This window comes from Neomonachus schauinslandi, chromosome 1 (assembly GCF_002201575.2).
Source record: "Neomonachus schauinslandi chromosome 1, ASM220157v2, whole genome shotgun sequence".
NCBI classification, from domain to species: domain Eukaryota; kingdom Metazoa; phylum Chordata; class Mammalia; order Carnivora; family Phocidae; genus Neomonachus; species Neomonachus schauinslandi.
In genome coordinates, this window is record NC_058403.1 from 198,923,283 (window position 1) to 198,951,034 (window position 27,752).

At 61.7% G+C, this 27,752-nt stretch overlaps 1 protein-coding gene across 5 annotated transcripts; it reads left to right on the forward strand.

Moving 5' to 3' along the window:
• Nucleotides 1-27,752, forward strand: ALS2CL (ALS2 C-terminal like). 5 transcript variants are annotated; one of them, XM_021686965.1, is made up of 29 exons: nucleotides 1-71; nucleotides 1,030-1,132; nucleotides 1,224-1,286; nucleotides 3,965-4,090; nucleotides 4,790-4,988; nucleotides 5,331-5,396; nucleotides 5,835-6,000; nucleotides 6,518-6,649; nucleotides 7,273-7,392; nucleotides 8,886-8,944; nucleotides 9,081-9,147; nucleotides 9,598-9,794; nucleotides 10,826-10,891; nucleotides 11,318-11,416; nucleotides 11,520-11,681; nucleotides 12,397-12,508; nucleotides 13,652-13,729; nucleotides 14,588-14,718; nucleotides 16,116-16,289; nucleotides 16,447-16,543; nucleotides 16,734-16,891; nucleotides 17,441-17,509; nucleotides 18,591-18,764; nucleotides 19,971-20,013; nucleotides 20,819-20,880; nucleotides 20,989-21,138; nucleotides 21,453-21,549; nucleotides 21,916-22,397; nucleotides 27,453-27,752. In XM_021686965.1, exons 4-28 carry the CDS (start codon nucleotides 3,988-3,990, stop codon nucleotides 21,994-21,996), a joined length of 2,862 nt encoding a protein of 953 aa, XP_021542640.1. In that variant the 5' UTR covers nucleotides 1-71; nucleotides 1,030-1,132; nucleotides 1,224-1,286; nucleotides 3,965-3,987; the 3' UTR covers nucleotides 21,997-22,397; nucleotides 27,453-27,752. The 5 variants fall into 5 exon arrangements, with proteins under 5 accessions (XP_021542640.1, XP_021542645.1, XP_021542644.1 ...); XM_021686970.1 differs by having other exon boundaries at nucleotides 12,397-12,505; XM_021686969.1 differs by lacking the exon at nucleotides 27,453-27,752 and having other exon boundaries at nucleotides 21,916-22,141; nucleotides 22,307-22,337.

A 27,752-nucleotide genomic window follows, 5' to 3' on the forward strand; every position in this document is an offset into this window, starting at 1 on the left:
GGGCAGCGTGCGGGCGGCGGGGAGCCGCGGCGACACTCCCGGCTCCCGGCACCGGCACCGGCACCGCACAGGTGAGGGCGGGGCGGAGGTCGCGCGTCTGTGGGCGGGCTCCTGTGCTCCGCGTTCCCCTCACTCCAGGTGGGACTTTCGCCTAGCGCCCCCTTGGGCCGGCTGGTCGCCGTCCCTGCACGACTCCACGGTCCCAGGCGGCACTCACACGGGGGCCGTCCGAGTTTGTCCCAAGGCGCCCTCCGTGCCAGCGGGCTCCGGCGTCGTCGTCCTCCCTGCCCCGTGGTCACCCGGCTCAGGTTTAGGGGCAGCGCAGGGACAGCCTCCGCACCCCGGCCTGGGGTACGAGGGCCGCCCCCTGGACCTCACCCAGCCTGGGAGACTGCCAGGAGGAGGTGGCGCCTGCAGTGAGACCGGCATGGGCAAATGCCTTGTGGCTGGAACAGGATCCCATGTTTGGGAAACTCTGGGGACTGCGTGTGCGGGGGCAGGGAGGAGCAGAGAAGCTGTGAGAGACTGGGAGTGGGGCCGGGGGGGCGGGGGGGGGGGGGAATGGGGGGGGAGATGTCTAGGACAAGAAGCTGAGAGCTATGGAGGGCCAGAGAAGGGGTGCTGGGGGAGAGGCCAAAGTGGAGACTGAGGGGTCAGCTGTGGCAGTTGGGCAGCCCCTCTCTGCTCTACTACTACACTTGCTGGTTGTTTTAGGCCACCCTGGGGCAGCCCAGGAAAAAGTCTCTGTGGCAGGCAAAACTTCCTTGCCGGTCCAGACCAGGAAATACCAGAGTGGGTGCCATGACAGGGTGTGGCCCAGGGGCCTGAGGGGCCTGAGGGGCCTGAGGGGCCTTGGAGAGGGTAGGGGAGGCCTCAGTGACCCTGCCTGAGAGCAGTCTGGCGCAGCCAGAGGCCAGGAATGCAGGGAAGGAGCAGGTCTGGCTGCTGGTTAGATCGACATGGGGACGGGCAGCTGACTCACCTGGGCACGCCGAGACTAGCCAGTTTTGTCCTCACCCCGCCCCACAGGGAGCACCAAGGCTGCCTGAGGAGGTAGGAGGCTGGGCCCTGCTGGGAATTTGCTACGTGCCCTGAGGCAAGTCGCCTGGCCTTTCTTAACCACCTCGCTCAGGTGAGCCTGGTGGACCAGGGAGCCAGAGGCCTGGGTCTGAGCCCTGCACATGCTCTACAGATAGTGTCTTGACCCTCCGGTTCCTTCCTAGGCCTCAGTTTCTCCTTACGTACCTCATGTGCAGCCTACCACTAAACCTGGGTAGAGGGCGAGGGTAAGTAGACTATGCCCTTGACCAGAGCTGGGTGGGTTGGGGGTATGACGGGTTTGAGCAGGTATTACTCCTGCTGGGTCCCTCTCATGTTATGGCTTAGCACCTCCCCTCACCCCCAGACACACTCATGCCTGGTCTGCTCCCTGCTCTCACACCTTTGGTTGCCTCCAGGATGAAGCCCCAAGCTCCCTAGCCAAGGAGCAGGGCCCCATGGTCACCACCAGGCCAGATCCCCAACCTCATCTGCAGCCTTCCCCCCACTGCCCACAACCTCACCAGCCATGCTTACTTCTGGCCTTTCCTCTGGGCAGTGTGCCTCAGTTTCCTAGGGGTAGACATCCCTTTGGGGCCACAGATCTGGAAGGGTCCTAGAGTCATGTCTGCCAGTCTGGGTCTGTAAGACACATCCTGAGGGGTCCAGGCCGCTTTGAGCGGGGAGGGAGGCTGAGGACCAGGTCTCCACACCCAGAGCAGCTCCTCCTACCAGTTTGTCCTTTCTAGGGAGGGCTTAGTTTGAAAGCTCTGATCTAATCAGACCCCCATTTCATAGAGGAGGTGACAGAGGCCTAGAGAGGAGCAGGGCTCTGGCTAAGCTGGAGCATGACCAGGACTGAGCAGTGGGTAGAGGGTCAGCAGGGAGTCCTGTGGGAGCAGCTGAAGTGTGGACCACGGGTGCAGGCAGGTTGGTAGGAGGAGCCCTGCAGGGGGGAGAGGGGGTAGTCTGAGGTGGAGAGGGACAGAGAGCTCCATGTCCTCGGTGCGGGGTGGCTGGGGTGGGTCCCAGGTCAGTGCAAGTGTGGGGGATACTTGGTATTCAGGACCTCCCAGCCTCGAGCTATTGACTGCAGGTCTGCACTTGCCGTGATCTGGTTCCTAGTCCACACCTCCTGTGCCTGCTGCACCCTCTTCCTCTACCTTTAGCCCGTGTCCTCACCTCTCAGTTCAGACCACGACTGACTGGCTGCCAACTGAGGATGGAAAAGTCACCCCCAAAGGGCCTTTCCATTCTGTCCGTTTCTGGAGATAATGGGGGAGGGTCAGGCGGACCACACTTGCTGGACTCTGGCCCCTTGGCTGGGCTCTCCTGGTCTGCCTGAGTTGACCTGGAGCGACCTGCCCTGCTGCCCCAGGTCAGGGAGGGGGGTGCGCGGTTTACTGGGGCTGCTGCAGGGGCCCGCAGAGAGAGCAGGCCACGGCTGGGTGTCTAGCTGCTTCCCCTTCCTGCCTGTCCCTCCCAAGGCCTCGCCCTCCTGAAGCCGAGGCAGCAGGAAAGGTGGGGCAGGAATGCCTGGGCCTAGGCCCTTGGCCAGAGTTCTGAGGCACCCGTCCCACTGCCCCAAAGCCTGTTCCCTGGGAGCTGTAGATTTTGCCCGGGGCCTGGAATGCCCTCTGGTGCCCCTGGGGCTGGGTTGGGAGGGATGAGACCCCTTCCTCTTCGCCCTTTTGGGTCTGTGTGTGTTGCCTACCCATTCCAGCAGCTTCAATTGTATCTCCCACCCCACCCCACTCAGCTAACTGTGGAGCCTCAGGGTGTCAGAGCCAGGGAGAGGCAGTGCAAGGGTCTAGGGCTAAAAACCCTCCAACTCTCAACCCTGAGACATCTGGTCAGGTCATTTGGGCAGATGAACTTTGCTTGGTGAGGGCACCCAGCTCTGGTGGGAGAGGGCTGTGTCTGCTTGGAGGCTGGGGTGGGGGGGCGGGGGGTTGGAGCCCAGGCCCCTTGCTGCCCCTCCCTCTCATCAGAAAGCCACATTCCCAGGGGATCCCCTGCCTGCTTGGTGGGTACCTCACTCCAGGGTGGGAAGGTCAAAGACTCAAGCCCACCTGCCCACCCCTGCAGCCCTTCCCTCTTTCCTCCGGGCACAGTAGGGTCAGCGGGGTTGGGGGGCACGGAGGATCTAGCTGTCACCCACACTGACCTCACCCTCCCACTGCTCAGCACTGTCTCCTCTACAGCTGTCATCACGTCCGTCTCTGCAAGTCTGGCTCTGGGTCCTACCACTCTCTTGCCCTGAGATCCTCCATGGCTCCTCCCATGGCCATTTAGGCCACTCTTGGTGGGCCACCCTCGGAGCCTGGGCCCTCATGCCCATGATCCTTTGCTCTCATGGTGTCCCCACCTGCATGCTTTGTCCTCCTCTTTGTCTCTTTATTTCTTGCCTATTCATGATGGCTCCAGCAGGAGAGCACCTCCCTATTCCCCCAGACCTCTCCTTGCTTACACAGCCCTTTGGGTGACAGAGGGTCCTGAACCATGGCCTTGAGAAAAAGGCTGGGTTTCTCTGACAGTATGTCCTCGTTTCCAGAGACTCGGTGGAGAGGGAGTGAGGTCAGAGCACCATCAGATACTACTCTGAGCCCTTGGGAGCCATAGTGGATGTGTGAGCAAGGGAATGAGCAGGCCAGAACTGGGCTCGAAGAGCACCTGCCTTTTTGGCTAAAAAGGGATGCTTCCCTGAGCAGTTCTGAGGCCTCTCTCCCGCTCAGTCAGGTCCCCGCAGCTGGGCCCAGGGGCAGAGCAGGGCAGGGGTCAGTGGCTAGTCCAGAAATTCCCCTTTGAGGCTGCCCGGGCCGATTGCTGACACCTGTTGTGGGCAGTCTCGGGCACACGGACGGAAGACGTGGCCCTGACCCAGCTCTCGCTGGTGCCCTCACTCCAGCCTGTGCCCTGTTCACAGGTCCTGAGGGCAGCGCTCTAGCCATGTGTAGCCCAGAGGAGGAGGCCCTGCTGCGGCTGGAGGAGGTCTTCTCGGCTACCCTCGCCCGCGTCAACAGCCTTGTCCTCCTGCCCCTGCTTGAAACCAGTGAGTCTCGGCTTGGCAGTGGCAAGGGTGGGGGACACAGGAAGCATCCTGGGGATCCCAGTCCTACCTTGTTAGACCTCCTGAGGCACAGCTTTCTGCACCTCAAATGGGAGTGGGGACACTTGGTGTCGGCATCTTCCAACGGGCCTGGGGCTCTGGCTCCAGCCGCTGGCTGCTCCCTTCTCCGAGGCGCCCCAGGGGTCGGGCCGTGAACCCCTAGCCTAGACCCAGCTGTGCACAGAGTCAGAATCCCACCTCTTCCAGGGCACGGGCCTGATTCTCTGCCTGGATTCGCATCCTGCTCTCACCAAGGTCACTTCCCACTTGTGAAGTGACCTTGGTCAGGTGCCTTCCACTTGGGGGCTCTGTCCGAGCATCTGTGGGTGCCAGGGGACCACGGGATCCTACGGACCCCATATCCCAGACCTGAGAAAGCTCAGAGACTCGGGGCAGCTAGTGTACTTGGTGCCCCTGGGTCATGAGTGCTGACCCTGTTTCGTGGGGGGGTGGATATGTGCCCCACTCACTCCTCAAGGGTGCTGCCCTGCGCTCCAGCCTGCCCATCCCTGCTGAGCTCAAGGGGCCACGTCGGCTTCCTGGCCTGTCCCAGGGACCCCGAGGAGGCAGGACCCCGGCTGCAGCTCCCAGGCTGTGGGGCGCCGCGCCCCCCTCACATTGCGGTTGTGCCCCCCGCCCCAGCCCCAGAGCCCTCGGACCCCCAGGGCAGAGAGTGCCTCCGGCTCTTGCAGCGGCTGCACCGGAGCTCCCAGCGGCTCTGGGAGGTGACGGAGGAGAGCCTGCACTCCCTGCGGGAGAGGCTGTGCCACCAGGACACCGTGGGTCTGGAGTCCCTGCTGTTGCTGCAACATGCAGAGCGCGTCCTGCAGGTCCACTTGGAGTAAGACAGCGAGGAAGGCTGGGGCTGGGCCTGGGCCTGGGCGCCGCCGGGCACCAGGGCTCACCTGGGTCAGGCTTAGGCCAAGGTTTGAGTTTAGGCTGCGGTGGGGCTCAGCTGGGGTCGGCCTCAGGGGCTTGGGCCTCAGCCCGGCACCGGCTCAGACACCCCAGACCTGAGCGTTGGGGCCTCCCAGGGGAGAAAGACTGAGTTGGAATTGTCTGGTTGGGGCGGGGCTGCAGCCACTCAGCGAGCGGGATCGGGATCCAGGGACCCCGGCAGCCCAGGGGTCTGGGTGTGAAGCTGTGGGCGGGGCCTGCAGGCTGTCTTCTTTGCTGCCCGCAGGTACATAGAGTCCTACACTAGCTGCGTGGCGGTGCAGGCCTTTCAGAAGGCAGCAAAGAAGAGGAGGTGAGCCCAGGATGTTGCAGGGGCCCTCTGCGCAGGCAAGGGTGCCCGGGAGGGAAGGTCGCGGGAGTCCCAGCCCCAGAGCAGAGTGTCACCGCCCATGACTCATCCGGAGCACTCCTGGGTCTAACAATTCCACACTGCTCTGCACTGGAAGAGAGGGAGGGAAGGCTGTGGGGGCCGTGAGCACAATCCAGATATCCACTGGCCAAGCTTGACCCTGGGAAGGAGAAGGGGGGCCGTCCTGTTCAGGGGGGGTGGTTATTGCCATTGACTCTCCAATAGGGCGGCTGTATTTCTCTGCTAGGAGAGCAGTTTGGGGTCTGGGACTGCTCCTGGGATCTGGAGGCTTAGCTGGGGCGCGGAGGGCGGGGTGGATGGCGGTGGGTTCGGGAATGGAGGAAGGGAGTGAAGGCGGTGTGTGGCCCTCCCTCCGCCCAGGGAGTTCTGGCGGGGCCAGCGGAAGGCCCTGTGGCAGCTGCTGCCGGGCGTGAGCTCCGAGGCCTCGGTGGGCACCGCGCTGGCCCAGGCCCTCCGCGAGCCACTGGCCCATCACGTGCAGCAGTATGTGCTCCTCCTGCTGAGCCTCGGGGACATGGCTGCAGAGGTAAGTAGCAGGGACGTTGGGGGGCCGGGGGCCGCTCACTGGGCCTGTTGCTTGAAGCTGAAGGAGGAGGGAAATAGGGCCCCGGCTCCGGGGACTCTGCTTACTCAGGGACCCCGGTTTGAGAAGGACCTGGCCGCGCTCTGGGGACAGGGCTGTGTTCTGCAGGGTGGGGGGGTGGGGGAGGGTTTGACGGGGCTTGTCCTTGCCCTGGCCTGTCTGAGGTACATGGCTGAGCCCTAGTGGGGCCGGCAGAGACCCAGGAGCAGATGGAGAGTCATGTTACTGGGTGTGAGGACAGGTGGCCCAGGCCCAGCGGCCCTCTGGAAGCACCCTCCCGCTGGCCTCTGCCTGAAGGAAGGGCTGGCAGGGAGAAAGGGACAAACTTCAGCTTCGATCCAGACCTTCGGAGCAGCTGGGGCCCAGCCAGGGCTGGGGCAAGCATCACAGGGTCGGGGGGAGGTTCTGACAAGCTCTCCCCCCTCGCCCCCCACTCATGAGCTGCCCTGTGTCCCCACAGCCTCACCGCACTCGGGAGCTGGTGGTGCACGCAGCCACCCTCTTTGGGAACCTGCAGTCCTTCCTGAGGCAGGCACTGGACCAGGCCCTGGCCACGCAGGCTCTCTGGCACTCCCTGAGCAGCCGGCTGCGAGTGAGTTTGAGGCCTGACGGGCGGGGAGGGAAGGGGCCTGCCGGACTCTCCGTGCGTCCGCTTCCCCGTCTGGGAGTGGGAGCGGTGGCGCAGGTGGCTGGGAGGGCCGTCTGTCCAGCCCTGCTCAGACGCTCGTGGAGCACCTTCCCGGCCAGGCGGTGAGCTGGCTCTGGGGAAGAGCAGTCAGAACTGACCCTCTGTCCTGGGATGCCACCAAACAATCCTATCCTCACATCACTGCCCCCGCTGGGGGGGAAAGCCCCCTGTGCCCTGGGAGGGCGTGACAGGACTGGGGCATAGTGTAGAGAATCAGGTGAACAGGCGAGGGGACAAGACTCGCCGGTGGGAGGCGGGGACTGCAGAGCCCCAGTGAGTGTTGTCGGGGGGTCGGCGGGGGGGGGGGGGGGGGGGGGGGGGGGTGGGGAGGTGGGCGTCAAAGCAAAGCTTTAAGACAAGTTGAGCTGCCCCTCCAGACCTTGGACCTTGGTGTCCATCGCTGAGCTGGGGGCCTCCAGGAGATGCTCAGATGCGGGGGGTGGGGGGCTGGTGCTCCCGGCAGAGGAGCAGGTACAGCCACCGGGATGGGGGTGCCTGAGCCCGTGCCTCCCTGCTCTGCTCCGCAGGATGTGCTCTGCACCCCTGCACGCCGACTCCTGCAGGACAGCCAGGACATGCCCGTGACAGTCGCCCCGCTGCGGGCGGAGCGCGTGCTGCTCTTTGACGATGCCCTCGTCTTGCTGCAGGTGGGGGTGGGGCTGACCAGAGGTCCTGGGGCCGCAGTGGGGGCCTGGGGTCTGGCTGAGAAGGCAGTGGGAGGGAGACAGCTGGGAGCGAGAACTCGGGGCTCGTGGGGAGGGGATGGGGCCCGAGAGGCAGGCAGCGCTGGGGTGGGGGCAGCAGTGGACTCATCCCTGCAGGAGGGGCGCGCTGTTGGGCAAGGCTGCTCCAGGTGCGTCCCAGCCCCAGCCCTGGCCAGCCGGCATCCCTGCTAAACATACCTCGGTTTCCTCATCTGGAAAATGGGATGCTTGGGAGTGAGTTTCTCCTTCCGCGGATGCCGGACAACTCTTAGTTGTCTTCCTCACATAGGAGAGGAGCCCCGGATGGGAGGTCCTGGGTGGCTCTGGGTGGCTGAGGAGGGCTGGATGGGCAGGGCACACACGAGGCTTCTAGGGAAGAGCACCACTTAGAAGCAGTACCTGGGCTCGGGACATCAGCAAAGTCAGCGGGGAGCCAGGCCGGGGGTTTGGGATTGTTCCCTGGCCTGTAACCTTGACTGTGCCTAGTTCCCCCCAGACTCAGACTGTCCCTGTGATAGCCGCAGCACTGTCCTCTCTGTCCCCTCAGAATGTCAGTCTGGGACTCCCCTGCAGACAGGGAGGCTGAGGCCTGGCAGGGAGGCTACTTGCCCAAACCTGTGTCTCCTGAAACCTGATTTTGGGGTTCTGATTCAGTTTGAGTTGGCCTCCACTCCCGACTTCACGTTCTGCACTCCAGGTACACTGATGAGATGCTGTCGCTTAAATGCGCTGCACCCTTTCCTGCCTCTGGGCCTTTACATGTCCTGTGCCAGGCCCACTCTTGTCCCTGCCTGTGTCTGCCATCCTCCTCCTGCCCTTTGGGCCTGGGCCTGGCGCCCCCTCCTCCTCCTGGAGGCAGTGACCGGCCTGCCTAGGCTGGGCAGGAGGTCTCTACACGAAATATTTTAGAGGAAGGGGTGTTCATCAGCTCTCAGAGCAGGGACGGCCTTTCAGGTAGAAGGAGCAGCGTGAGCAAAGGGTCAGATTGAGGGGGGTTGGGGGCAGGCTTGAGAAGGTGTGAGTGTGGCAGGGCCATGGCGCCTTGGTGTGGCAGGCACCAGGAGTGGGGACCTGTGAGCCGGGAGTGGTCTGTGTGGCCTCAGGGGTCCGGCTCAGCAGCGAGGTCTCCATCCCCCAGGCGGTAGGAGCCTAAGACAGGTTTCCAGCAGGGGCCGATGGTGTCCGGCTGCAGCCATGATGGAGCAGGATGTGGGCGGCGGGGGGAGGCTGCTCCCAGGTTCCCGGCCAGCCCTCAGATGGGAAGGGAGACAGAGGGGCTGCCCTGGAGATGGGGAGCAGGCTCAGTGCTGGGCATGTTGGACTGAGCGGCCAGGGGACACCCAGTGGTGTTGGCAGCAGGTTGGTGCCTGGGCCAGAGCAGTAGGGGAGTGTCTGGGCTGGGCCCTAGGTGACGCCGGTGCCCCATCTTCTTCCAGGGTCACAGTGTCCACACCTTTGATCTGAAGCTGGTGTGGGTGGATCCTGGGCAGGACGGGTGAGCAGCCCCCTCCAAAGACACTCGGGCCTTCTCTCCCTCCACCCTCATGAAACTGCCCACACCCCAGGGCTGGGGCCTCCCGAACACCCTCCCGGACAGAGCTGGGGCCTACTCGTCACCTCCATCTGTCTAGGTGCACGTTTCACCTCCTCACACCTGAGGAAGAGCTCTCCTTTTGCTCCAAGGCCCCCCAGGACCGGGTGAGTGTGGGTGAGGGGGGAATCGGGGCGGTGGGGTGAGAGGAGTGAGGAGGGGCGGGGGAGGGCACAGGTATACCACCCTGGAGGCTCCATGGGAGTGGCCAGGCCTCTGGGCTCATGGTCAGAGCGAGGCGCAGTGGTCAGCCTGGGGTGAGGCATCAGAATGCCACAGAGTACAGGGCGTTTTTCCCTATGAAGCCAGGATCGAGGCCTGTGTGGGTCCCAGTGGTTCTCTCTGGCCCCTCTGGGCAGGCCCTGAAACCGCACACGGGGATCTCAGGTCTGGATGCAGGGCCCTAGGGAGCAGTGCGGGGCAGTTGGAGTTTCCGCCAAGTGCCAGAACAGGGTTGGGGTGGTGGAGGGGTACTGTCTGGAGCTACCCCACAAGGCTTCCCAGAGGGACCACTGGCACAGCAGTGACCTCTCCTCTGTCTCCCCTGTCCCCACCAGGTGGTCTGGCAGTGGAAAGTGACTCAGGCTGTGTGCCAGGCCCTGCGTGGGAAGAAGGACTTCCCTGTGCTGGGGGCGGACCTGGAGCCTTCTGAGCCCCCTACCTGCCGCTGCATGGCATACACCTTCCGTGCCGAGGGCCGGCTCTGCCAGGCCACCTACGAGGGCGAGTGGTGTCGGGGCAGGCCCCATGGCAGGTGAGTGACTGGGGCTCCGGGCCCAACAAGGCAGGGCTCTTCCTGGGGGTCTGAGGGGCAGACAGGACCTAATCACCTCCGGGCACCAACCAAAGGCTGTTCCTTCCCGCATTGGTCGGTCTACCCACAACTGTCTCCCAGTCTGTCTTAAGCCCCGTCGGACAGGACCGGGCCCATTGTAGGTCTGTGCCGTGTAGAGTCTTGATGATGGTGATGAGCCCAGAGCACGTGGGAGAGACTTCAGGTCGGCAGTTGCTGTTCTTGGGAGGACGGAAGGATAATTCTCATGTCCACGTAGCACTAGCTGGTAGTGGAAATGGTTCGCAGACCTCCTATCTCCACCAGTCTTTACAAGAACACTCTGGGGGGAGTGTTCTCGCCCATTCTATAGGTGCAGAAACTGAGGCCAGAGACTGGCATGACTTGCCCAAGGCCTCAGGGCAGGTTCTAGGTCTGCGTGACCCCGCAAGCAGGGGGCTTTGGAAGAACATGTGACTCCCCCCCCCGCCCCCCCCCCCCCATGCTATACAGCTGGGAAAGCCAAGGCCCAGAAAGCAGAAGGGCCTTGCCGAGGTGATGCTCACAAGCACGTTAGTTTCTGAGACCTTGCCTAGTTCAGAAAGGGCTTGAGGAAAAAATGAACAAAAAAACCCCAGAAAAAACGATGCTGCGTCAGAAGAGGGGAGGAGGATGCTAGAAACCACTGACTAGCATTTGACTTAAGCTTGAAGTTTAGCTCGGAGCTTTCTGTGGGTCAAGGGAAAAAGGGAACCTGGATGTTTCCAGAGCTCTCCCCGTGGGGTGTGGGGAGTGTGCTGGAAGCTGCTGGGGCAGTTGTGCCAGGAGTCAAGAAGAGCTGAGAGCCCCTGTGGGTCAGAGAAGAGGGCTGGCTGGGGGCAGAGAATCCAGTCCAAGGGGAACGTAGGCCTCCGAGAGAGTCTGCTGTGGAGGTCAGCCGGGGGGTCTGTGTGTGTTGAAGGGTGGGTCTGGCGGGCCTGATATGTGGACCGTGGACCTCGACTGTCTTCCAGAGGCACCCTGAAGTGGCCCGATGGCCGGAATCACGTGGGGAACTTTTGCCAGGGCCTGGAGCATGGGTAAAAGGCTGGGGCTGCTGTGGGAGTGGGTGGTGGGCAGGCGAGTGGCTTTCGCCCCCGCTGCCGTCACCAGCCTGGCCCCATCCTCGATTCCCAAACCTCAAGCAGGAACTTGAGGTCATTTGGTCCAGCTCCCCTTAGTGCACAAAAGGGAAAGCCCAGAGGAGGGGGCGGGCCGTGGAGGGAGTGGTCAGGGCCCCAAGGTGCTCCCAGGGTGCATGAAGGGCGGGGGGGGTGGGGCTGGCGTTCTGAGAGTGGCCCTTGGGAAGAAAGGACGCCTGAGCACCTGCGAGATTGTCCCCATTGTCTGAGAGGGCCCCTCGGAGGCAAGGACACTCCGGGGTGGCATGGAGGGGTGTCGTGGGATATCTTGGGTCAAGGCGACGGCCCGGGTGCTGACTGCCCTCCCCGCACGCACACTGGCAGCTTCGGCATCCGCCTGGTGCCTCAGGGCCCCGAGGACAGGTTTGACTGTTACAAGTGCCACTGGCGGGAAGGCAGAATGTGTGGCTACGGCATCTGTGAGTAAGTGCCCGGCGGCCTGGTGGCAGGGCAGGCGCGTGGGGTGGCCACGTCCCCCGGGCTTCACCTCGGGGGGGCCGGGCCAGCTGTCGGTGGCCCTCTGCAGGTACGGCACCGATGAAGTGTACAAGGGCTACTTCCAGGCGGGCCTGCGACACGGATTTGGGGTCCTCGCGAGTGCCCCGCGGGCCCCGCAGCCCTGCAAGTACACGGGCCACTGGGAGAGGGGCCAGCGGAGCGGGTACGGCGTCGAGGAGGACAGTGCCAGGTGAGTGCTCTGCCGCCGCCTGCAGGGTGAGGGCAGGCTCAGGGCTCAGAGCCCCTCAGAGCAGGGTGCCTCAGGGCACGGGGCCCGTCGTCAGCGGGTCCAGTCCATCTGTCCCCCCAGAGTCCCCCTGAAGCCCCTCACTTCCTGTCCACAACCTTGGTTGAGGCTGAGGTTCAGAATGAGGGGGCCCTGGGCCCCCTGACCGAGGACCCCCCCCCCCCCCCCCGGGCCCCCCCTTGCGCTGTCTGGGGGGGGTTTTTGCCCCCCCCCCCCCCCATCTAGCCCCACGTAAGGCCCACAGCCCTTCCCAGCTCTCTGGGCTGTGAGACAAAGCCCAGGGCTCTCGGCCTGGCATTTGAGACTTCACCCCCTGCTGTGCTGCTCCTGCACCCCTCCAGCCTTCCAGACCACTGAATGCCCCCTCGTACCCATCATATCGGTTGTAGGCTCCTACCTCCATGGCTTAGCACTCCATCTGCCCTTCCTGCCACCTCCCCCAGGAAGCCTGCCAGGATACGCTTCCCCAGGCAGGCTCCCTCCCTCCTCCACCCTCTCTTCCTCTTGGAGGTCCTCACTTCTCTCTCCCCGTGTGTGAGTTGAGTGGGTTCAGGTGATATCATTGCCCCTTATCTGCTCTCCACCCACCCCAACCGTGCCAGCAAAGCACACAGAAGTGCCCGGGAGTGATTCTGATCCCACTCTGGCTGCTCTCCAGGGGCGAGCGCTATATTGGCATGTGGCAGGCCGACCAGCGCCATGGCCCAGGGGTCATGGTCACCCAGGCTGGTGTCTGCTTCCAGGGGACCTTCCAGGCGGACAAGATGGTGGTGAGTGGGGTGACCTGTGTGTGCCCTGAGCTACCCTCTCCCTGCCCTGGGGCTGAATTCTGGAGCCCCCCCCGCTGCTCTCAGGGCCCCAACGCTGAGCAGAGGCTGGACAGGGGTGGATGGGGCAGGAAGCTGGGTTCCTAGGTGCTAGAAGGAGCCAGAACCTCAGCAGGAATGCAGATCTGCCAGCCACCGACCCTGGCCTTGGCCCTCCCAGCCTCAGTTTCCCCATCAGCAACTCAGGTTCACTACTTACTGTAAACATTCAGGGAAATTAGTAAGAATGAAGTGCATGGTAACAATGATGCCTGCAGCCTCTGCAGTGGACATTTATAGACCCCTGACTGGAGGCTTGGCTCCGGGCTCAGCCTCCTGGCACGATCGTGGCATCCTCCCAGTAACCCTGCAGATCATGTCACTGTCCCCAGCGTATGAATGACATACGTGAGGCTCGGGTCAGAGAACCTGCCTGGTGTCACATTCTATTGAGTGGCAGGGCTGAGACTCATCCCCAGGTCCCCTGAGCCCAGGCGCACCAGCACCTGCCTCCTACCTCACCCACACCTGGCCAGATGCTTCGGCACATAGTAGGACTCTGGCCTGGGACTGTTACTGTTATTACGGCTTGTACATTGGCTTATGCTCCACTTTGTTCTGGAAAGGACTGAAGGAGGAAGAAAAGATAAGAACAGACACAGAATAAATTCAAGTAGGACACAAATTATATCCCATTGGGCCCTGAGCTTCCTGGCAACCAATGCAACAAGGGAGCGTGGTCAGTTCTGTCGCCAAGGATCAGTGACAGGGAAGTGGGGATGGCTGAGGAGAAGCTCAGCACTTCTTGAACCATAGGTGGGGAAGGAAGGGCCCCCAGGAGGCTTCCTGAGAGAGGCTGCTGGAGAGAAGGAGCGAGGTCCCAGGGAGTCCTTCGGGGTAACCCAGGGATGAGGTCCATGGGGCTGGTGCTCAGTGCTCAGCAGGCCAAGGGCTGGCATCCCACCTTGGCACAGTACTGGGAGGTGTGACAGGGCTTAGGACTGTTCTGCCCCTGGGCTGATGCCTACCTCCTGCCTTCCTGCCATCCCCTCCCCACCCCCAGTCTCCTGGCCCTTCCCCTGCTTCTACTCCGGCTTCCTTCCCTAGGGCCCCGGGATCCTCCTCTCTGAAGATGACTCCTTGTATGAGGGCACCTTCACCAGGGACCTGACCCTTGTGGGGAAGGTGAGGACCACCGAGACCCACTCCACTCCCGCTGAGGCCTTGGGTGGAGCCTATAATCTCCCCGCTTGGACCCAGGACTGAGGGTGTGGGCAGTGGGTGGGAAAGGTAGGGGAGGGCCTCTCCCATCTCCATGGCGTCCAGAGGGTGGGCGCCATGATCCCTCCTGCTGTGGAGTGGGGATTCGATCCTGGTGGGAGGCAAGAGGGGCAGGTGGACTTGCCGTGGGTGCACAGGGTGCTGGTGGCCGGGCTGTGACTCCCGACAGGGCCCTAGGTGCCTTGGGTAGGGGCCCCTGGAGTGACTGTCCTTCAGCATGGTCCTGCCCAGCTGACGCAGCAGAAGGCAGTTGGGCCCTGCTTGGGCTTTTGGAAATGTGGGGGCTGTTTCATTCACCTAATGACTGGGGGGCACTGTGGCATCTAAAGGGGGGGGGAGGCCAGGAGTGCTCGGAACGGGACAGGCCATGCAGCGGGAGCTGCCTCTCCCAGGGCCAGCATACTTCATGCCTTTCCTAGGCCTCTTCCTACTTCTGGACTTAACCACCACCCCCCCCCCCCACCACCACCACCAATTCCCACAGCAGTGGTTCTCCTGCTCTGACCTGAGGGTCCCTTCCCCTTCCCCTCCCAGTCTCCCACCTCTGAGCTGAGCCCCTGGGCCGTTGGCACAGCTCTTGGTCAGGGGCTCCTGCAGGTGTGGAGGATTATGAGCCCCTCGAATGATGGTGGGAAGGCGACCTATCAGTCCCTAGCCTCCGTGACCCAGGATGGACAGGCACGAGGCCTGTCCTGATTGGGGGGAAGGGCAACTGGACAGACAGACAGACAGGCGTCCCTGCTTCCCTTCCCTGGTTTGCAGGGCAAGGTCACCTTCCCCAATGGCTTCACCCTGGAGGGCTCTTTTAGCAGCGGGGCAGGGAAAGGACTGCATACCCAGGGTGTGCTGGACACAGCTGCCTTCCCACCAGATCCAAGCAGCACCCGTAAGAGGTGAGAGCCTGGCTGGCCGCCTGGCCTGTGCATTCTGGAGTGAGTGTGTGTGTGTGTGTGTGTGTGTGTGTTTCCACCCCAGGGATGCAGGCCTCATCAGGGAAGCTTTTCTGTATTTCCTCTTAGCTCTTTGGAGAGTTCAGAGAGCTCAGGTCACACAGCCCTCAAGTCAGGGACTCTTAGGATCAATGGCTGTGGCATAACTTCACACACTACAAAACCAGAGAAAAATATTATGCAGAGGCTTTGCTTAGACCCTGCTTTATTTCTGGGAAGGATACACGACAGTTTGTAAAAACAACACAAATAAACAAGAATAAAAGGGAGAATAAAAGTATGAGTTGAGGGGCGCCTGGGTGGCTCAGTTGTTAAGCATCTGCCTTCGGCTCAGGTCATGATCTCAGGGTCCTGGGATCAAGCCCCGCATCAGGCTCCCTGCTCAGTGGGGAGCCTGCTTCTCCCTCTCCCACTCCCCCTGCTTGTGTTCCCTCTCTCGCTGTGTCTCTCTCTGTCAAATAAAATCTTAAAAAAAAAAAAAAAAGTATGAGTTGAACTTAAAGGAAAGGAAGGGACAAATAAGTCCTATAATGGTTATGACTGAGCATGAACCTAGCTCTGAGTTCCCTGGCAGCCAGGGTGAAGAAGGAAACTTGCAAAGTGGACTCATTGTTGCTATCATGGGGTCTTTGAGAAGGGGATTGACTTCTTCCCCATGGGGACAGCGTTCTTCCTTGGAAAACTATAGTTCAAGTGGTGACTTTTACCATGTCTGTTGAGGTGCGGGTGGTAGTTCTAAATGGTCCCAGGCGGCATTTCAGTTGCGGGGAGGGAGTAGAGTTGATTGCTAGAGCCTTCATCCTTGCATGCTTCTCCCTGACAGCAGGAGCTGGGAGTAGACAGCAAACCCCAGAGGTGTGGCCAGGCCTGGGTGGGGTGCAGGTGTAGGAAAATCTGTGAACGTGGAGTGGAGGGCGGGGCTCCCTTAGGCACACACGTGGCCAGACCCCCAGGCCTGCTGGCCAAGACAGGATCAAGCTCAGGAAGGAGCCAGGTGTGGTGGGAGGATCCTGGATTCTGGGCCCTGTTCTCTCTTAGGCCAAGAGCCTGCTGTCTGGACTTGGCCTCCAGCTCTCCAGATCTTTCTGTCTCCTTTCCAGGGCTCTGTGTGTCCCTTTCTCCTCCACTGTGGAGTAGATTCTCTCTGTCCCTCTCTCTGCCTCTGCTTTCTTCTGGAGCCTTGGAGGTCAGCGCTCCCCAGTCCACCCACCCTTCCTGGGCCCTGACTCGGGGCCAGGTGGGACGTCCCCATCTCTCCAAGGGCCTGGACTGGGGTCCTCACCACAGCCCCATCCCTACCTCCCACCACTGCGCGCCCCCCGCCCCCACCTCTATCGCAGGCAGCTAGGTGTGGGCGCCTTCCCCGTGGAGAGCCACTGGCAGGGTGTCTATGGCCCCTTCCGGGACTTCGTTAGTGCTGGCTGCCCTGGGGACGAGCAGGAGGCCCTGCTGGGCTTCCACGTGCAGAACTCGAGGGAGCTGCGCAAGTCCCAGGAGTACCTGTGCTGCGAGAGGTAGGCACAGACACGCGCACACGCATACCCGTGGGGGCATCCGGAGGGCCAGGGCGGGGGTTCGTGGGGCTCCGAGTGAGCTGGGGAGGAAGGCTTCCTGGAGGGGGCGGGCCGGGGCCCAGGTGTGGGTGAGAGACGCGTGTGCCTGGTCCCCCAGGACCCAGCCCGAGCCCTGTGCGGACAGAATGGAAGGCATCCTAGATGAGCTACTGCTGCACCGGGAGCCCAGGGCCCTGCGGGAGTGCCTCAGGAAGGTGAGGGCCCTAGGGTAGGCGGTGTGCGCGGAGGGGGGCCTTCTCACTGCCCCCGGTGCTGACCGCTTCTCCTCAGAGGGCCTCAGTGCTCCCATCTATGAAATGGGAGCAGCCTTGGGAGCCTCGCTGGGGCGTGCTGTGCTCCAGCTCCTGGCCCCGAACTCCTCTCTGTTGCCTTTGCACCTGCCAGGCTCTGAGCAACTCGCTGCACCCCCTGGGAAAGCTACTCCAGACGCTGATGCTGACCTTCCAGGCCACGTATGCGGGCATTGGGGCCAATAAGCACCTGCAGGCACTGGCCCAGGAGGAGGTGAAGCAGCACGCCCGGGAACTCTGGGCTGCCTACAGGTGAGCGGGGTGGCACATGGGGACAGCCGCAGCCCTGTCTGTGACGGCAGGCAGGTAGGGCTCTGTCCTTGCCCGATGTCAGGTGCTCTGCCTAGCGCCCTGGGCGGGAATGGTGCCTCCGGACTGAGAAAGAACCAGAGAGTGGGTCAGTCAGTGTCCCGCTGGTGAGCAAAGGGGTTAGAAGGTAGGAGGTTATAGCAAGGACTGCCTGTAGCCAGAGTCCAGGCCTCGACCAGGCCCTGGGCTGACCCCTGACCCCAGGGGACCTCTCAGCCTCCACAGGCTGAGCCTGACTCTGGACTCAGACCCCATCTCCAGTCCCGGCCGAGCTGAGACCCCATCTAACATTACAAATGGGGGCCCCAGATGCTGCAGTTCTAGCACTCTCGGGCTGAGGTCCTGTGCTCCCAGCTTCCTAACTACAGAGGTCTGGGAGGCTGGGCTCCTCATGCTCCATGGCTCTGGAGGGTGGAGCCCACCGCCCTGGTCTTTGGTGACTCGGGTTCTGGGGGAAGTGGCAGCTACACAGTCTGTCTTATCGGTTTGCAGGGGTCTGCTGCAGGTGGCCTTACAGCGCAAGGGCCAAGCTCCAGAGGAGGACGAAGATACAGAGACAAGGTGACCGCTCCCATGGGGTCTGCAGGGTCCCCAATCTGGGGGCAGCCAGGCTCAGGACCACCTTCGCTCCTGGAGCCTCCCTTGGGGGATAGCGGTACTTCCGGGGAAGTGTTGGGGGCTCATGCTACTGACCAAGCATTGTTTGTTGACCATTTGAGGATCAGAATGACCCATGACCCCTTCCTTGGGTCACCTGGGCAGCGGCGCCGCCACCAGGTGCATCTTTTTTTTTTTTTTAAAGATTTTTTATTTATTTGAGAGAGAGAGAGTGAGCCAGAGAGAGAGCACAAGTGGAGGGGAGGGGCAGAGGGAGAAGTGGACTCCCCACTGAGCAGGGAGCCCGACACGGGGCTTGATCCCAGGACTCTGGGATCATGACCTGAGCCGAAGGCAGACGCTTAACCGACTGAGCCACCCAGGCGCCCCACCAGGTGCATCTTTGTTGTAAAGGCGCCATCCCAGCCTCCTCTCTCAGGTGTGCAGAAGGTGAGCCTCTCTCAGGGCCTGGCAGGGGCTGAGCCTGAGGCCACACAGAGCGGGATATAAGTGCATCATTAAATCTGTCTCCTCTGTCCCCCAAGACCAAACCTTACAGTTTGCCTTCAGATTTCAGGCCCAGAGATTGCGATCAGGGAGGCCTGTCTCCACATTGCAGGAGACGTGGGAGATAGGGTTAGATGTTAGGTAGAACTTTCCCCCTGGAGTCCTAGGAAGCCTAGGAAACGAGGAGGCAGCACTGGACCAGCCTGACATGGCTGCTGAGTGCTTTGCTGCAAGTCCCTTGTCTATCCGGGGCCCTGGTTTTGCTTTCAATCACATGGGGATCCAATCCTGCCCCAGAGTTCATAGTGATTCTCAGCGTCTAACAAGAGGATCAGGGGGCCACGGATTTCAACCGAGGGAGTGAATGACTGAGAACAGGCTTCGGAAGCGTTTTCTAGAGGATGGAGGAGGCAGGGACGCTTTTTGCTGTGGGACAAGGAGCTCTATGGGCTTTTTGAGGGGCAGCCCAAGCAGGGATCCCTCCCCCCTGGGCCCCACCCTGCTCGCCCCCCAACCTGTCCTGACTACTGTCACTCAGGGACCTGCAGGTGCATGGCCTGGTGCTGCCCCTTATGCTGCCCAGCTTCTACTCAGAACTCTTCACTCTCTACCTGCTGCTTCATGAGACGGAGGACAGTCTCTACAGCCAAGGCATTGCCAACCTGAGCCTCTTCCCTGACACCAAGCTGCTCGAGTTCCTGGACGTGCAGAAGTAAGCCTTCCCTCCTTGCCGTGTTTGCCAGGGCCTGTGTGCACAGAGGGTACACACGGAGTTCAGTGGTCTTTGGTAGAAAAGGGGATGGTGTTCATTGGCTCACATATCCACAGAGTTCTAGGATTATGCTGGTGTGGCTAGCTTCAGGCATGGCTGGATCTAGCTGCTTAACTGCGTAGTAAGGGAAGCAACTTCTCTTTCTCTCTTGATGTATCTCTGGCTCCCATTTATGGTGCCAAACATGGTACCAGCCACTCAAAGTTTATACTCTACCAGCTCCATCCCCCACTGTGCCCCAGGGAGCTGGTGTCCCCTTCCTAACAGCTCTGGCTGAAGTCCCTCACTGGCTTGGCTTGGGTCTTGAGCCTGCCCCTAGATGTTGGCTGTGGCCCACATTGGCCAGTCTACCTCAACATCTACTACTGGGGCTGGGGCGAGGTGTCCTGCTTCCAGCAACTGGACTGAGAGTGGGGGAGGGGAGGTCCTCAAGGGGAAACTGAGGACTGTTCTGGGAGCAGGTCCCTTTTACCCTCAGTTGCTAAAACATCCTTTCTCCTCAGTGCCCCTTCTGATCCACTGATGCTACAAGTCACCACCTGCCCGATGGAGGGCAAGGGTGCTCTCTCTGCCCCACACCCAGTCTCCCTTGTCACACAGCCATGATGCTTCCCACCCGCCCGCTCTGAAACCCCGTTTCCCCTTCCATCGTGAATGTCTCCTGCAACTGACTAGTCACCAGCTCAGAGACCTGGGTGCCAACAGCTTCCCAAGTGTCCCCTCCTCCCCACCCCCTCCTGCTGCCTCCTCCATGCTGGCCTCCCTGCTCCATTGTCTCCCCAGGTCCCTGCCCTGTGCTGCATCGCATGGCACCCATGTCCCTCCCCGTTCACCAGCCTGCCCCAGCTCATCAAGCCTCCAGAACAGTCTCTTCCGCTGTCATTCTCTTGCCCAACCCCCGGGACTTTGCTCACAGGGTCCCTTGGCCTGCAGTGCTGCCCCTCACCCCTATCCAAGTTTTGGGGCACTGTCTTCTCCAGGACTCTTCCCAGCCTCCCCTTGCCCTGTGGACCATCGTGGACCCGGAGGCCATCTCCTGAGCTCAGCCCTGCTGGGGGACACGGTGTACAGGGAATTTGCCCTCTGACCTCAGACCCTGTCCCCTCCTCCTGGTAAAGGTTCTGTGTCACACTTGTTTCATTTCAGGCACCTGTGGCCCCTCAAGGACCTCACGCTGACAACCAATCAGGTGAGAAGGTGGGTCCGTTACCTGCCCCAGGTAGGGGGAGGCCTGAGCCTTGAGCGGGGCCCCCAGAGTCTGTTCAGCCTTCTGAGCGGCGCTCCGCCTCCCTGCTACGGAGGGGCCTGGGCAGCACTGGCCAGCAGGTGTGGGGGGAGACACCGGCTTCCCGGGTTGTTCTGATCTCCCGTGTGGGGGAGGGGGCCGTTGCTGGCCCACCACGAGCAGGTGCAGACCCAGGCTCCACCCCGCTTCCTGGCTATGCGGCGTGGGCGGGATACTTATCTCTCGGAGCTTCAGTTCCCCCGCGGATGAGAGTACTGGCCGCTGAGGCGTTGGTGCCCCCTCATGGGAGGGTCGGGAGGGGGCAGGGGGCCGCTCCACACGAGGTGGTGGCTCTCGAGGTGGGCGTGCTGGGCCAGCAGCATCTGGGAAGCCTTTAGAAAAGCAGATTGTTGGCCCCCCCCAACCCCAGACATAATGAGTCAAACTCAGAGAGCGGACCTGGACTCTGTGTTTCAACAAGTCCTTGGGTTGGAGTGCCGCTGACGTGGGAACCCACCCCCTGTGGTACCCAGTGGCCATTGGGATCGTTATCTTCCTTCCCAACCTCCCGGAGACCATTATCCCACTTTACAGTTGAGTAAACTGAGGCTCACGGTGGAGCTGTGACTTGCCCTGGGTCACTCGGGGCTGGGCTCTCCTGGAGCCAGTGATGGGGAATGGTGGGTGGCAAGAGCTCTGGCCCTGGGAGGGAGGCGGTGACAGGGCTGGGGGGACCGTGGCCTCATCCATCTGTTCCCCCCCATGGCAGAGACTCTCCCTGGTCAGGAACAAGTGCTTCCTGTCAGCCACTGAGTGTCTGCAGAAGATCATGTGAGTCCACGTCCTGGGCAGGGTGGGGGGCGGGGGGCAGGAGTGTGGGGGCCCCTGGTTGGGGCTGAACCCGAGGGCCTTGATCTGGAGCCCGCCGCCCTGCTGCAGCACCACGGTGGACCCCCGGGAGAAGCTGGAGGTGCTGGAGAGGACATACGGGGAAATTGAGGCCACCGTGTCGCGTGTGCTGGGCCGGGAGCACAAGCTGCCCATGGATGACCTGCTGCCGCTGCTCATCTACGTGGTGTCACGTGCCCGGTGAGCCCCAGCCGGGCCGGGGGCTGGGGGTGGGCTGCGGGAGGACACCACCTCCCATCCTGCCCTGACCCCCAGCCCAGACCCGCTCGGAGGTCTTTGAACATTGGGGTTTATGGACACAGCTTTTCTTGGTATGGAGCGGGGGTCTGAGACCCAGAGAGGCCCCACCTAGGGTCCCGTGGGGGCCAGGAGCAGAGCGGGGACCACAGCCCAGGTGTCCATCCACCCAGGCCAGGGCTCCTTCCCCGGCTGCTTGGTGCCTGTCCCTGATGGGCCCCCTTCTCCCTCTCACTGTGGGGGTGGGCGTTCTCCAGAATCCAGCACCTGGGAGCCGAGATCCACCTGATCCGCGACATGATGGACCCCATCCACACAGGAGGCCTATGTGACTTCCTGCTCACGGCCCTGGAGGTGAGGGACAGAGGTGGTGGATGGAGGCAGAAACACCCTGGCCAGTGGGGCAGATGCCTTCCCTGCCCTGGACCCCAAATTCACTACTTGTATGTGCTTCTGTGGGCGGGACCCCACAGAGTCCCTGGCCCTGCCGTTGCTAAAGGGGCTGGAGAAGGGCCCCCAGCATGTTCCAGGGACATGCCCATGCATCCCTGGGCATAACAGGAGAGGGGAGGCCCCCCTTCCTTGCAGACTGTAGCTGAGGCTGAGTTGGAGATGGGTCGGGGTGGTCCCAGGCCAGGGAGACGGGTGCCCCCTGGGTATTGGTGTGTCTTTGCATGGGGCCGGGGGAGCTGCCCCTCAGCCTCGCCTCTTTCCCGCCAGTCCTGTTACGAGCACATCCAGAAGGAAGACATGAGGCTGCACCGCTTTGCTGGTCGCTGGGACTCCAGGGAGCCCTGGTAGCTCGGCCGCCCCGGGCCCACTGCAGAGTGGAGAGGGGCCGCCACCGATTTCCCCGGGAAACAAGCATGGCCCGGCCTGGCCCTCGCTGCCCGCAGAGCAGACGACAGGCTGGGGCCCTGGAGGTGGCTCTCGGAGGAGATGAGCAGTTCAGTGTCTCCCAGGGAGATGAGGCTGCTGCCCTGAGCGCAGCCCACTGTGACCCTGGAGCCGGGGGCTTCCCTTCCCCCTCCCCCTGCCACTCGGTCAGTCTCGGACCACCTCCTTGACCTGCCTTGGCTCACGGGCTTTTTTGCCCCCTGACCCCGCCCAGGCCTCAGCGTTGCTGTCTGTACTGTATCCCAGTGGCTTAGATGGTCCGTGACGGACCTTCCACGCATCTTGCTGGATTCTGGAGTCCTTCTGTAAGTCTGCCATTATTCAGCTGGGCTGAAATCCTCACATCATCGTCGGTGTTGTTCCCTGTTTCTCCACTCTCGGTCAGAGGCTCCAAGTGGCTAGTGACCGCTCTGTGTGGTGGAACTCTTGTCCACGAGCGGCCTCTTGGGGACCTGCCTCCTTCCCCCTTCCGGGGCTGAGCTGGCCTCTCAGGGAGGCAAGGCTGAACAGACTCCCGGGCCACCTGACCTGCTGGATGGCCTCGGGCCAGGCCTTTCCCCTTGGCGGTATGCGATCCAGCAGGGGCTTGGAAGTCTCTGCCGGCCCGTGTAGCTGGCGCTGGAGCAAGCTGCGGGGCAGAGTGGGGACACTTGCCTCGTTTGCCACACCTCCCGCGGGCCCCAAGTGCCTGCAAACCACAGGCCTGCAGCCCACAGGCCTGGGCGCAGGAGGACAGCGGGGGCACGGGTGCCCTCTGGGAGGGGGGGACTTTGTGCCCATGGTGGTTCTAGTGTGGGACTGAAAGACACAGGAGCAAGGCCTGGGGGGCTTCATCCCTGCCTGGCCTCAGTCTCTCCTCCCCCCATCGAAGGGCTTGGACCAGGTGACCTGGAGGGGCCCCTCCTGTCCTAACGGGAGATGTGTGACAGTAGGCAGGGTGACCATGTTTTGAAGGGTCCAGGGGCGAAGCATGGGGAGAGGGTGGATTTATGCAGTTTTGTGGCCCTAGAGGGCAGGCTGGGCCCCGGCACCATGGCCATCCTGCCACCATGCCCGGGGTTGTAAGCGAGTCGGGTCACCATCCTTGGCTGTGCTTTTCATAACCGAAGCACTGGCCTCGAGGCCTGTGAGGGAGGGGCTGAGGGAGGCTCTGAGAAAGCCCAGTCTCACCTGAGCCCAAGGCTGAATCCCCACCGGGAGCCTCAGGGTGGGGGGCTGCTGGTGGCCGGGGGCCACCCACAGACCCTCAGATGACGTAGGGCTGTGGGGCAGGGGTGAAGCTTTCTGGGGCTGGTTCCACCAAACTTGGCAGTGTGAATGAAGTCTTGGGCTCTGGTTTTGCCAGAAACCCCCGTGGTGTCCCCCAGGAAGGTCCCTGGAAGGGGGCGGGACTGATGAAGAGTGAGGATATCCAGAGGTCATGGGCGTTCATGCTTCCCCAGGGCTCTGACAGCCCACCGGTACTTTAATCCTCTTCAGGGGTCATCAGCAAGTTCTTGTCTCTTGACAAGTGCGGACGGACTTGTCTTAAGGTGGCCCTGAGTTGGCGTGATGCTCTAGCCCCACTCCTTCAGGATCCGTGAGCTCTCCCTGTAGTTCACATTCACCAGGACGCCCCCACCCGCCGTCGCTGGGCCTTGTCCACCACCAGTTGAGCTGGAGCCTCAAGGACAGGGTCTTGGGAGACCCCGAGGGCAGCTGGGTCTGTAGCGGACCCTTACAGCAAAACCAGAGACAGTGAGGATATTGACACGGAGGTCAGTGTTCATTTAAAGAAGCGACACCTGGAACCAGGCCGCCACCTGCCACGTGGGTGCCTCAGGGAGGCCGATGGAGATGGGTCACCTGCAGGGACCCCAGCAATGACCTCTCCCACCTGCTGCAGGAGCCCCTTGGCTGCAGTGAGAATACACTAGCATCTATGTGGGAGGTCAGGCTGGCAACCGGGGACTCCAGCACCTTGGTGAGCTGGCCAGTGTCAAAAGCGGCCTGGTGGGGCCTGGCTTGGGTCCCGTCTGCCCTCTGTTCCCATCTGGTCCCCATCTTGTTTTCTGAGATGAGGATTCTCCTTTCAACAGTGATGGTGACAAAGTGGTAAAATTCATTATAACTGAACCTCATGATCACCTGGGCCAGAGAGGCGAGAGGCCGGGGGTGGGGGTGGGGGGTTCCTGTTCAACAGCTGCAGGCGGTTTTCTGACCGGCAGCAAAGGGCCACACCAGCCCTGTCCTCAGGGGCCTGGATTTGGGGCTGAGAAAGAGACACCGAGATTAAATGGCCTCTGTGTGAGCAGATGTACCTGTCACATAGCCCGACCACCCCCTTCCCACTGCAGCCCAGGCCCTGTCTGCAGCCTCTCATGCAACCTCTCAGTCCCTGCTTCCCCTGTGCCCCCCACTTCTGCCCCCACCCCTCCTCATTCTGTGCCCTAGATGTGCCCTCCTCCAGCCCACTGGGTCCCAGGCTGCTCCATCATCACAGGCCCCGCTCCCATGAGGCCCTTGTAGCCCAAGGAAGGAGCCTCCCAGCTCCTCTCTGGGGCCCATTCCCTGCCCCTGTCATGTTCCTGGGGCATGACAGGTGAGGGCCCTATCCTCCAGGTACAGTGCTCACCGCCTCTCCCTGGGCACCGATGATGGTGGGCACTGAAGCTGGAAACAGGTTGACTCAGGAAAGGTCAGACGGGGAAGGGCCGCAAGCTCTAGGGCAGGTCTGCGTTCAAGCCTGGCCAGGGCAGCGTCTGCGAGTACAGAAGCCCTTGAGGTGTAACCAGCATAGGCAGGGGCCCCCCGTGGAACAGAGGCCCGGCCATGCTCAGGCCAGGCGCAGACAGGAGGTTGATGCCAACGCCCCAGAGAAAGGGAAGAAAGGACAGACGCCCTCTCTGTCCCCAGGGCTCAGGTTGACCACCTGGCAGCAATGTGGCTGGTCCAGCAGGTGTCTCCATGCACTAATCTGTTGCAGGGTTGAGCTCCCACTGCAGGAAATGCCAAGGGGTGGCCAGGTTATAGCTGTTGGATGGTTGTGTTTGGTGGGGATGGTGTCCTCCTGAAGGGGAGCGGGGCACAGAGGGCCCCCGTGAAGTCCCCTGTAGGGACTGCCTCCCTCCCTCAGTCAGCGAGCCTCACGCTCTTGGATGCCAGCCCTCTTCCCTGCATGGGGTACCGTCTGGACCATGGAACAGGTGAGGAGGGCTGGCTCTCCTCCCAGAAAGGTGCCAATGGCAGAAGAGGAAGCTGGAGAAGCCAAGTCTACGGCTACTCCAGAGTGGGAGCTGGGGGGCGACTAGAGGGCCCCAAGTTCTGACCAGGCCTCTATTCAGATCACCCCTGAGGGTGCTGGGAGCCAGGGCACGGCCCAGACAAATCCCTTGCCCACTGCAGCCTGGGAGAAGGCTGGAGGGAGGGCGGGGTGGGGGGGTGCGCAGCAAGAGGGCGCAGGGCTGCTGGAGAAGCTTCAGCAATGCTGTGAGTAAATGCTCCCTAAGCGGGGTTCCCGAGGGAGAGCCACCTGGCCTCATTTGTCAGCTCTCCCAGAGGGATGGCTGGGCACTGGGGAAGAGGTAAGTTCAGGGTCCGGGTCAAGGTCAATGTTAGGGATTAAGGTTAAGGTCAGAAGCAGGGTCAGTGTCAGGTTAGGGTTAGGGGTTAGGATTGGAGTGAGGGCGAGAATTTAGAAGGAGTGAGGGTCAACGTTGGAGTGAGGATAAAAGTCAGGTTCTGGTCAGTTCAGGGTCCCGGTCCAGGTTGGGACTTTCCTGGTTGGCCTTGTCCAGGGTTGTGCAGATGTGAGCTCTGACTTTTGTTACTCTTGTTGTGGGCAGGAACCAGGGGTGGGGGCCGGGCAGCCAGGACCTCGGTCTCCCCGTGATGGTAGCCCAGTCCTTCCCCTCCCTCGGCCCTGTTTGCTGTCCATAAGAACAATCGCTGTGCAAGACCACTGTTCTGCCATCCAGGGAAGGGGAAAAGCAGGCACGAGGTACAGCTGGGACCCTGGGACCCTGGGACCCTGGTGCTGTGGAGGTCCCCATGTCTCAACCCCTTCCAGGTGTGGTCCTCGGTGCACGTGGAGGGAAGGGCTTGGTTTGACTGCAGAATGGGGCTCAAACAACTAAGTACATTATTCATGACTCACCTGAGGCTGGGGGCTATGTCCTGGCCCCCTCCACATCCTGCTGCGATTTGAAGCAAACATTCATTCCACGAGGCAGGGCAGGGGGAGAGCATGGCAGGGCTCCAAACCCATGGGAGTAAGACCTGCTGGCCCCCTGTGTTGGGAAGGGTCCAGTGTCTGGGGACACCTTGGGTGAAGGCTGCTGGTGGCTGGGGATAGATGAGTCCTGTCCTGGCTTTTCCCTTGGACAGGGACACCTTCCCTTGTTCTGTTGGCAGGAAAGACCGGCTGCTGATCCCACAGGGTGGCGGCCTGGAGCTGCGGCGGCTGTGTCCCGTGCATGGGGAGCTCTGGGTCTGTGTGTGGGGAAGGGGTGAGGACCTTCGAGAAGAGGCTAGCAGTCCTGCTATCTCCTATGCAGTCCTTGAACTGTCACTCCCAGGTCTGCCTTCAGAGGCAAGTGCTCTCCCCCCACCCCTTAGCTGTTGCAGTCCTTGTGAGTAGGGTGGGGGTCGGGGAGACCCACCAAAAAGGAGTGACCTCAGTCTCAGGGAGCCACTGCTTCATACAAAGGGATGCTGGTCATGCGGCCACACCAGGCTCAGTTTCAGAAACCAAAAGAACATGAGAGAGACCAGGTACAAACCATCAGTTGGTACACGTTCTGTAAACGGTGCAGACCAGTGGTTGCAGGTTGCCTCTGGACTGTCCCAGACACCAGCGCAGGACCCTATTAATCACTAATTCATGCATTTCATTCAGGTTTGGCCAAGGGTCCGTACTAGGCTGCAGGCATCCCCAGGGATAAGCAGAGGTGACAACAGATGAGTGGAGAGGAGCCGTGTACTCACACAGTGAACCTTGCCAATGCCTCCGAGGAAAGGTGACCTCGGTGACTGGGGAGCTGTTTGCGTCCCATGGGTCCCGTCCTGCATGGGGTCCTGCTCACTGCTGGAGAAAGAGTCCAGAAGACACTCGCCGTCTGTGTGGTCAGGGCAGGACGGGAGGGCTGTGTCTTGGCAGATGGCACTGTGGGACTGGACCTTGAGGAATGAAGTTGCCAGATGGACGGATGGCCTGCCCAGCGAGAGGGAAAGGCAGGGACAAGGGCTGGGAAGTGGGGAAGGGCCTGGCTTTTCCAGAATGTGGAGGATTGGGAACGAGTCAAGGAGAGGTCAGGTAAACCCAAAGTGAGAAAGGATTGCAAAACCAGTGGGGGCCTTTCCCCACATTTTCTGATTTTCAGCCTCCCGCGATGTCGTCCTCTGTCCCGGTGATGGTTGTCAAACACCCACCAGTTCTTTCTCCCTCTTGCCATCAAGACGTGGAGGCAACAGCCCCTCGCTTTCAACCTTGGCCTTTGACAATGCAGTGGGATGGCCGGGCCACCGGCCTGCTGAGGCTGGGTTCCAAAAGCCCCCGAGCCCTCTGCGTGTTCTCCTGGACACTCGTGCTGGGAGGATTTCACCACTGAGTGAGAAGTCGGCCACCCCGAGCAGCCATGTGGGGAGACCATGTGGGCACACCAGAGAGAGAGAGAGAGAGA

What these genes read in the sequence shown, in the direction of transcription:
- ALS2CL (XM_021686965.1), top strand. Translation starts at nt 3,988, where the DNA reads ATGTGTAGCCCAGAGGAGGAGGCCCTGCTGCGGCTGGAGGAGGTCTTC. An exon ending in TGCCAGGGCCTGGAGCATGG is followed by an intron (nt 10,892 to 11,317) that starts GTAAAAGGCTGG and finishes GCACACTGGCAG; the next exon opens with CTTCGGCATCCGCCTGGTGC. An exon ending in TCCTGCTCACGGCCCTGGAG is followed by an intron (nt 21,550 to 21,915) that starts GTGAGGGACAGA and finishes CTTTCCCGCCAG; the next exon opens with TCCTGTTACGAGCACATCCA.